This window comes from Silene latifolia, chromosome 3 (assembly GCF_048544455.1).
Source record: "Silene latifolia isolate original U9 population chromosome 3, ASM4854445v1, whole genome shotgun sequence".
NCBI lineage: Eukaryota > Viridiplantae > Streptophyta > Magnoliopsida > Caryophyllales > Caryophyllaceae > Silene > Silene latifolia.
In genome coordinates, this window is record NC_133528.1 from 81,158,848 (window position 1) to 81,169,062 (window position 10,215).

General features: G+C 37.9%; 1 protein-coding gene across 1 annotated transcript; it reads left to right on the forward strand.

The window, feature by feature from the left end:
• Positions 1–4,674: 4,674 nt before the first annotated feature.
• LOC141649266 (uncharacterized) lies at positions 4,675–9,014 on the forward strand. Its single transcript, XM_074457960.1, has 4 exons — positions 4,675–5,838; positions 6,011–8,125; positions 8,208–8,313; positions 8,749–9,014. Exons 1-4 carry the CDS (start codon positions 4,675–4,677, stop codon positions 9,012–9,014), a joined length of 3,651 nt encoding a protein of 1,216 aa, XP_074314061.1.
• The last annotated feature ends 1,201 nt before the right edge of the window (positions 9,015–10,215 follow it).

Consider the following 10,215-nt stretch of genomic DNA (forward strand, 5'->3'; position numbering starts at 1 on the left):
TAAATTTGTCATTTTGGATTTTCAAAAGTGGGAACAATGAAAAAAGAACACCTCAATGGGCCCGAGGTGTTAGTCCTCTATGGTGCTAGGACTACTCCAACCATGATCAAGATAAATAATTAAAACAAAGAAAGAAGTAGGCAAACCTCAAGAGGGTAGGAGGCTCCAAAGCTTGCTAATCTTCCATCATATCATCATCATCATCTTCTTCCTCACTAGAAGTGGACACATCACCACTTCCCTCTTCACTTCCTTGCTTTCTTTCTTCATCATCCTCTTCTTCTTCTTCACTAGCCTCTTCATCAATGTTATCATCAACAACCTCATTACCGACAACCTCATTGTCACCCGGAATCTCACCCATAGATGCACTCGGAAAGAAGACTTCCCTATCCGCCCAACTAGGCAAAGGACATGAAGGATCAAGTAGTCCTTGCCTAGCTAGATGAAGGAGGGGTGGATATTGGGCTTAGTAAGCATCTTCCCGGTCCTTGAAGGCTTGCTTGTGCATCTCTTGCATAAGTAGAGTCATATAATCTTTGCTTGCTTCAACACCTTCGGGTTTGAACTCTTGGTACTTGAAAGGATAGGGTGGTGTGACAATGGAAGAGGAGGGCATTTTAATTTCACCCCTTTGTTGTCGGATGATATATTCGGCTTCTTTTGAGAGGGGGAGGAGATAATTGGTCCGATGGACACACAAACGACATATCTTTGAAGGCAAAGTAAAAGATCTACCCTCACTTGTGAGCCACCCATACTTGGTGTCAAGAGGGTTATGAGAGACCCACTTGTATTTGTTTATCATAGTATCAATATCAATGAGATGACCACCCCTTTTCGCCACATACTTCCTATCCTTGTTGAAGTTCGGATCAAAGTATTTAGCTAAAAGAGTGACTAGACCTCCATTCACAATAACGGTAGTGCCTTGCTTCCCACAATCAACATTTAGCCATCTATCCACCAAAAGCCTTAGAGAGTTGAAAGGCTTGGGGAATTCCCTTCCAATGTTTAAGGCCGACTCAAGAAGAACAAAATCGAGTTTGGTAAAGTGGTTGGTGTCTTTTCTTGCAATGATGGTATTCCCTATGACCTTGTGCCACACTCTAATGCCCGGATGGTGGACTAATAGAGCGCGACTAGCATGATAGTTCTCAAATTTCCTTCCGGAAATCACCTCCCAAAGAGGAGCGGGGTCATATTTGCCAACATTCTTGAAATAACTCGGTGAATCACTAAGACCCAAAGCTTTACTCATTTCCTCAAAGGAGATGCGCCTACTCACATTAGCTAGGCGGAACTCGATGCTTTCCATAGTCTCAACCTTGTTAACTTTCAAAGAACTCAAGAATTCTAAGGTAAGGGAGGGGTATGTCAATTCTTTTGTTGTAAACAATTTGCCCAACCCCATGGCTTCAAAGAAGGCTCTAGTTTGCTCAAGGACACCCAACTTATCTAAGGCATCTTCACAAATAAACTTGGTGGATAGAAAGGATTTTCTAGCATACTTGGCAAAAGTGTCTCTATGGGTTTTAGAAATGAAAATTACCGCTGGATAGTTCGAAAGTTGAGCAATTTCCGGAGTAGTAGGTGTTGTTGCTTCCAAGGGAGGTTGTTGTTGTTGCACTTCCAAGTTTGAGCTAGCTACCACCATAGCCAATGAGGCTTTCTTTGCTTGAAGACACTTTTGTCTTTTTCAGAGGGCCTTTTCCTTTGGTGCTTTTGTTGCTCCCTTTGTCCTTCACATTGATGATTAAACCAAGAAAAGAGTGAAAATCTTCAATTTCCAAGTATACCCAAATCGATTTAAAGGTGAAAGGCTTTGCCTTTATGAATTCAAAAATCGACTCAAAAGGTTGAAGATTTTTGTGCTTGGTTTGATTTTTGTTGGAAGAGGAGTGATTATTTGTTGTTAAAAGGATGTTTGGATTTGGTTTTGATGAATGTGGTTGAGGAAATCTTGTTTTGGTGATGTAGAGGATGAGGGTTTTGAGTTATGGGGTTTATGGGTAGTGTTTTGAATGAAGAAAAGAAGAAATGAATGTGGGAGGGGGTTTATAAAAGACCCGAAAAATTTGAAATGCAGGGGGAAGACGGGCGTCTTTCCTTCGGGACAGCCAGATTCTGTCTGGATTTGCTACAGGAATTCTCGCCTAAAGACGGGCGTCTTTCAGCAAAGACGCTCGGATTGTCAACTACGGGACAGGCGTCTTACACTAAAGACGGGCAGATTCCTTTTCAGGGATTTTTCTTGTTTTTCTCAGCCAAAAAGACGGGCGTCTTTCCTTTGAGGACGGGCGTCTTTCTAAAGACGGGCGGATTCTATTGCAGGACGCCCGGATTTGCTAACAGTCCCAAAATTTCAAAAATTCAGCTCATGAAGGACGGGCGGGTTCTGACCAATACGCCCGGATTGCCTGAAGACGGGCGGATTCTCTTGAAACCGCTCGGATTCTGCCCCTTTTTTCCGGATTCAGTTCCATCCGTGTACTTTGCTTATCCCTTGTCATTTTTCATTCTTCAAAATCTCGTGTTCTTCATTGTGGGGGCACTACTAAGGCATGAATAGCCTTGGCAATTGCTATCCCCACACTAAGCTAAAGCACTACACATCAATTGAAATCATTAGTCCCTCCCTCACTTCTCTTAAACATGATAATTATCTTGATCAAAGTATAAAAATCCAAAAATAACAAAAATGCAATACAAGAATTGAAATGCGAGTTAGGGAGTTACAAGTATTTACAAATGGTGGTTTAGGGAGGACTCCACAAAACTCTCATCCTTAGTGAGATGTCATGGGGGCATGTCCAAGGTGTTGTTGATGTTGCTCAACACCTTGAAGAAGTAATCAAAAGCTTGTTCATTATCATGATAAAGATCTTCAATAGATCTTTGCCCTTGTTGTCGGTCTTGATCGATAGCATTACCAATGTAGGGATTGAAAATCCCTTCAAACTCATCGTCCCAAAGACCACAAACTTCATCCACTTGATCACTAAAGATCTTTTGAGTTGATAGAGACAACTCTCCCAATTTCTTATCTTGGCCAATGAGGCCATCTTCTTCATTGCTTGATTTTGATGAGCTTTGCAAGCTCTCTTTGTTACAATTCACTTGCTCTTTGAATGGAGCATCTTCAATTTTCTTCTTCCATTGGAATTCCGACTTCTTCCTATCATCCTTCTGTTGGGAAATGTGTCCTCAACAATAGTGCGATCACATGATTTAAATATCATTATTAAATCTCATACCAAGAATACGAAAGGGATGATACATTACATATATAGTCAACTGGTCCACACATATCGGTAATGATTGGCTGGCTAGAGTTTGACATTACTGTTGTGCGACGGTGGTGATCAGTTGATCCCTTGAGGTCACACCTAAAGGACGATTCCCTTAATTGATAAGGTTAATTAATTGTATACCGATACAGATTAATTAATTTCTTAAAATTGAACAAATTATTATCATAAGAGAGAAAAGTGACATCTTATTATCATGTGATTAAATGAGATTTCATTTATTAATTTAAGAAGTTATATTACTAAAATTAATCGGTGTTTGCGAAACACGCGAGATGAGAATGATAAGTTAGTTATAATTACAAGATATTGTGAATTATACTAACTAGTAATTAAATGACCATTTTATGAGAAAGTAATTTTATATTACTAGTCAATTTGTTAAATATGATTTATTTAATTTGTAAATGATATTTAATTTGTTAAATATGCATTTTAAATTAAAACATGACATAAGACATGTCACATGTCACTTGACATACAATTGTACAATTGACAAAAATAAAATGGACTCCATGTTACACTATAGAAACCGAAATATTGGAGGATGTATGGGTGAGTGGGTGTTTTGTTTAATGGATAAATAAAACACCATGATTACCTACTATGTAGGGTAGTCTTACACACATTACTTAATAAGAACAAAAGTAAAAAGAAAACACCATGCATTGGTCTTTGATAGTCCCTCCAACCGGTTTTGTGACAAAAATATAGAGACTATTATTCTCTTATTTTTACTCATTTATTCATACCCATATAACATGCAAGAAGGTTCATGTATATTTTTTTCTCTCTTCTCTCTCTTTCATCTTCATCAAAAAGATGAGATTTTAATCCAAATTGTTCATGTATGATTACTAAAATTATCAAAGTAATATATGAGTATTAGTAATCAAATTTAAGGTAAACCACAATATAAACATCTAGTACATGTTAGTTTGAGGGATTAAGGGATAGTTTTGGGTGCAACTAATTGGAGGGCTTCCTTTTTGAGGTCATGTATGTTCATCCATTAATGGAAAGCTCAAGAACTAACAAGAAGGAGATCTTGTTGGTGCCCTATATGACCGAAATTATTATGGTGAGAAAATGATTTCTTCTCTTACCTTTTTAGTTTGCATGCATAAGATCTATAATTTATTTTATGACCAAATAAATTTGAAACATATAAGAATATGTTGTATAATGAGATATAGATTTCCAACAAGCCGTATCATGAGCACAAGGTTGTTTGCATGCAAATCGGTTATAGTTTTTCCGAGTTATACGATTAACAAATAAAACTTGTAATGGCCTCCTTGAGAGAGATGAGAGATGAGAGAGAAAGCGATTTTCTAACCTAAAATCTTCATAAAATTCCACAATGACGGCAGTTAAGGCTACTCAACAAAACCGTTTTTCTCCTTTAATGACCTCTTCTTCTTCATTAAAATCTGCTCAAAAATCACAAAAAAGCATCAGTATTCATAGTAGAAGCCATGAACGTCCTAAAGTTACCACCTTTGAGGCTCCCTCTTCCTCTGATACTCGGAAAACCCGTTCGATGCAAGATATTCAGGGTATCCCTGTCCTACAGCTACCTGAATATGAAGTTCAGGATGTTACTGAGGAGGATGAGGACTTGCAGGAGGGTTGGCTACTTCGTCATGGAGGAAAGGATGTTCCTGTTCTACCAACTATCCATGAGGAGGAAGCCTCTGAGGAGCTCTTACAGTTTACCCATGAGGACATCAAAATAGAGGTAGATTTTTGGTCTCATTCTGTTATGTGTTACATCTTGGGTGCAAACCCCCCCTGGGCTTTGGTTGAGGATTATATTTATAATGTCTGGGGTAGGTTTGGTGTGGAACGAGTTTCGTTTTTAGATAATGGAGTATTTCTTGTTAGATTTACTAAGAATGAGGATAGGGATGCTCTGCTGCAGTCTGGATATTATCTCTATGATAACAAGCCTATTGTTATTAAACCATGGACTGTGGATATGGAGCTTGTTAAGGCGAAAGTTGATGTTGTTCCTGTCTGGGTGAAATTGTTTAATGTTCCTCTGAAATTTTGGGGGAGTTGTTTACCAGCAATTGCTGGTTTAGTCGGTAAATTTGTTAAAAAAGACCAAGAAACTCATGACAAAGTGAGGCTTAGTTATGCTAGGGTTATGGTGGAATTGGCTATGGACCAACCCTTGCCTGCAAAAGTGAAGTTCTTGGATGAATACGGGAAATTGGTTTTTGTGCCTGTTGAGTATGAGTGGAAGCCTATCTCATGTACTAGCTGTAATGGGATAGGTCATAATGCTACACAGTGTAAGAAACCAGTTAAGAAACCTTCAAAACCAAAACCAAAGCTCAAACAGGTCTGGAAGCCTGTTCAAATAGACAAGGTTCAAGTAGCTGTTGTGAATCCTGAGAGCAGCTCTCCTATTCTAACACCTACCAATTTTCCTCCTCTTCCCACAGTTAGATCTGTTCCTATACAATCTACTCCAGCAAAGCATATTATGAGATTGAATAGGCAGGAGAATGTTGTGGGGGTAAGATTATCTGCTAAATTTAGTAAGTATTCTTTTCTAGATGCTTTGAATAACTCTAATGCTTCCAGGGGGGGGGGGGTAGTAGAGAGTGGCAAGGACCCCCCTGAGGACACTATCAATGCATAGCATAGGTTTCTGGAATGTTAGGGGTCTTAATGACCTGAATAAGCAGAAGGTGGTTAAATGGTTTTTGCACAATAATGGAGTGGGCTTGTTTGGGTTACTAGAAACAAAATTGAAACCTGGAACTCTTTTGAATAAAAACACTTCAATTTGTGATGGTTGGAGCATTTCCACTAACTGCAGTTGGCATAAAGGAGGTAGGATTTGGGTTTTATGGAAACCCGACTGTTTTGAGGTTAACTTTATTTCCTACAGTGCTCAGCATATTCGTATGATAGTAACATCTAGAGCTGATAATAAGACTTTTAAGCTCACAATGATTTATGCTTTTAATGGTTTGGAGGAAAGGGTGGCTTTATGGAATACTTTGAAGGAGATTTCCCTTGACTGTACTGCACCTTGGCTATGGTTAGGGGACTTTAATACTGTTTTGTCACCAGTAGAAAGATTAGGGGGGAACACTACTGATGCTGAAATGCAACATTTCCAAGATTGTGTTTCTATCTGTGGTATGGATGATATACCCTCCTCAGGTGCTTTGTTTACCTGGTCTAACAAGCAAAACCCTGTTGATAGAGTCTACAGCAGGCTGGATAGGGCCATGGGTAACCAAGCTTGGCTGGATGATTTTGGGGATAACTATGCTTATTTTCACCCTGAGGGTTTGTTTGACCACTGCCCCTGTACAGTTTTGACTACTCACTCTACTTTTGGGGGTAGGAAAAATTTCAAGTATTTTAATATGTGGGGCTCTGCTAGTCAGTTTAAGAATATTGTTGAGAATGTGTGGAGTATTCATTTTCAGGGGACAAAAATGTTTTCTGTTATTAAGAAGCTCAAAGCCTTGAAACCTGCTCTGAAAAGTTTGAATAAGTACTGTTTTTCTGATATAGAAAACATCACTACTATTGCAACCGTGGCCCTTGAAAATATTCAGAAGAAGCTGGTTGAGAACCCTGGTGACATTGTTTTATTACAGCAGGAGATGTATATGGCCCATGATTTGAAGGAACTGATTTCAGCAAGGGATAGCTTTTTGATTCACAAAGCCAAAGTCCAATGGTCTTTGGAAGGAGACCTAAATACTAATTACTTTCACCATGCTATCAAAAAAAGAATTTATCTTAATAAGGTCTTCCAAATTGAGGATATGAATGGAAAATCTTGTACTGATGGTGATTCTATTCAGGCTGCTTTCCTTGAATATTATCAATCTCTTCTGGGATCTCAGACTGGGACTGAGAAAGTGAACCTGACTGTTGTGAGGAATGGAGCTTGTGGTACTGATGAACATAGGAATATTTTGAGCAGGCCTATTACTGCTGAGGAGGTTAAGCAGTGTTTGTTTAGCATCCCTAAGGGAAAATCTCCTGGACCTGATGGTTATGGAAGTCAATTTTTTAGGGATGCTTGGGAGATTATTGGTGATGAGATTTGTGCTGCAGTGCAAAACTTTTTTGATACTGGCAAATTGTTGACTCAGCTTAATGCTACCATCATTACTCTTATTCCTAAGGTGGAAAGACCTGAGACTATTAAGCATTATAGACCTATTTCCTGTTGTAATGTGATTTACAAAACTATATCTAAGCTGCTGTGTGCTAGGCTTGCTGTGATTTTGCCTGACATCATTAGCAGGAATCAAGGAGCCTTTGTGAAGGGGAGGAGCATCCTTGAAAATATTCTTATATGCCAGGATTTGATCAGGCTTTACAATAGGGGTATGGCTTCTCCTAGGTGTATGTTCAAAATGGATTTACAGAAGGCTTATGATACTATAGAGTGGAAGTTTGTGGATCAAATGTTATCAGCTCTTAATTTTCCTTCTAAATTCCATCAGTTGATAATGGCCTGTCTTACTTCTCCTACGTACACTCTGAATTTGAACGGTGCTCATTTTGGATATTTCCCTGGAAAGAGGGGTTTAAGGCAAGGAGACCCTATTTCTCCTCTCTTATTTTGCATTTGTATGGAGTATCTCTCAAGAATCATGCTTTATGCTGCTGACAATTGGCATTTCAGATATCACCCCCTATGCAAGAGTCTAAAATTGACTCATCTTTTATTTGCGATGATTTCCGATGTTTTGCAAAGGGGACAGTCGAGTCTATTATCTTTGCTCCCGAGAGTAATGGCTACCTTCTCTGCAGCTTCCGGCCTGAAAGTCAATGCGCCAAGTCGAGGTTGTCTTTAATGGAGTAGCTGCTACTTTGAAAGCTGATATCATTCAGGTCTCTGGGTTTCAGGAAGGTACTTTACCCTTTAAATACTTGGGAATCCCAATTCAACCTGGCAGGCTTTTAAGGAGGGATTGTCAAGTTCTTATTGATAAAATAGTAAGGAAGATTAGAGGTATTGGGGCAAGGAAGCTCAGCTATGCGCAGCAGACTGGTTCTCATTAATTCTGTCTTGAATACCTTGCATAACTATTGGGCATCTATTTTTCTTATTCCTAAGTGTGTGATTCATCAAATTGAAGCTATTTGCGGGAATTTTTGTGGGACAATAGCTCGAATACCATAGAGCTCCTTTGGTTGCTTGGACTGATATTTGTCATACAAAAAAGGAAGGAGGACTAGGGATTAAAAATCTTTGGGGTGTGGAATGTGGCTAGTGTAGGGAAGTTGGTGCCTGGGTCGTATACTAAAGTCGAAAGGTTATGGGTATTATGGATTGATCATGTTTACCTTAAAGGAGCCGATGGTCTAACTATCATCCACCTCCGATTCTAATTGGAACCGGAGGAATATCTGTAAAACTAGGGAGCTTCTTTTTGGTGGTTATCAGGGTCATCACTGGAATGGGCAACCTCTGGTCTTTTGGTTATATCTTTGTTAGTTCGGATCTTTGTTGGTTACAGGCACACACCCCCCGTCCAATGGTACTCTGATGTTTGGAGTCTATGGAATATTCCTAAGCATGCTTTTATAGGATGGCTGGTTCAGAGGAAGGCTCTTAATACTCGTGTTAAACTAGCAAGACTGAGTCTGTGCAGCTCTGATAGGTGTTTTTTGTGTGAAGCAGATGCTGAAACTCATGAGCATCTGTTCTGATCGTATCTACACTTCTAAGGTGATTTCTTTGGAGTTGAGGATTGGATGCATCTTACTCTTCTTTTGGTGGTCTTGGTTATACCAAGCTTCAGTGGAAGATTTGTAGCTTGGCTAAGATGGCAATCTGGTATAACATCTGGTATATCAGGAACACGTGCATATTGGACCATAAAGTGAAGAAGCCTGAACATGTTGTAGCTGAGATCATAGCACAAGTTCGTCAAAGAATCATTCACAAGATAGATAGCATAGAGAAGTTAAAGAATAGAGATTGGTTAGCCAAGTTAAATCTTTGTCTCATGTAATGGTGTTGGTTTTCCTAAGACTAACACATGAATGCTTTAGCTTGTAATATCTTTTCTATTAATACAAAAGCTCACATTTAACCAAAAAAAAAAAAAAACAAATAAAACTTGTAAATTTGTGTTATTATGATATATCACGAAATTAATTTTTGCATGTTAAAGTTTCTGATCCTAAAATGTATTTAGGATATTTTAGTTAAATTTACGGATTTTTATTGTTCATATTATACAATAATGGCATTTAAATGTGATTTTATTAGTAAAAATGTCATTTTCGGTCTAAAATTAACTATACTTCGAATTATCCAGTGATTTTTGGATATGTTGTCACATATATTATTTTGAGATAACCTGTAAATTTTCATAATTTTTGGACTTGTTATGCTCGAAAAATGGATTTTTCATTATGAAATTCGGATTTAGGTGAAAAATAGGTTAATATTAGATAAATTCCGAATCTGGTCATAGAAATTTAGTATGTTGTCACATGCAATTTTACAAGATGTGTGTAAAATAATGGGCTATTGTGAAGTCTTTTTGCATGATTTATGGATTTCTGAGGAAAAATGGCATGAATAGTGACTTAATTAATGAAAAATTAATAAAACATACTCTATGACTAAAGAAAAACATCATATGTTGCATTTTATTATCTTTTTTAGATCTAAAACTGAAAAGTTAATGTATATAATTTTTCACATGTTTTTATGATTATTTTAGTTAAATCCGATAAACCGCAACATTGTTTTTCCGGATAAATTTCGAAATTTTTAACCTAAGTTTTGAACATTATGAGTGTCATGGTATTTTTCCAGAATGTTCATGAGTTTAAATTTCAAATTTTGAATTTATTTGAAATTTTGTGATTTATTTGAAGTTTATAGCTTATTTTTGTA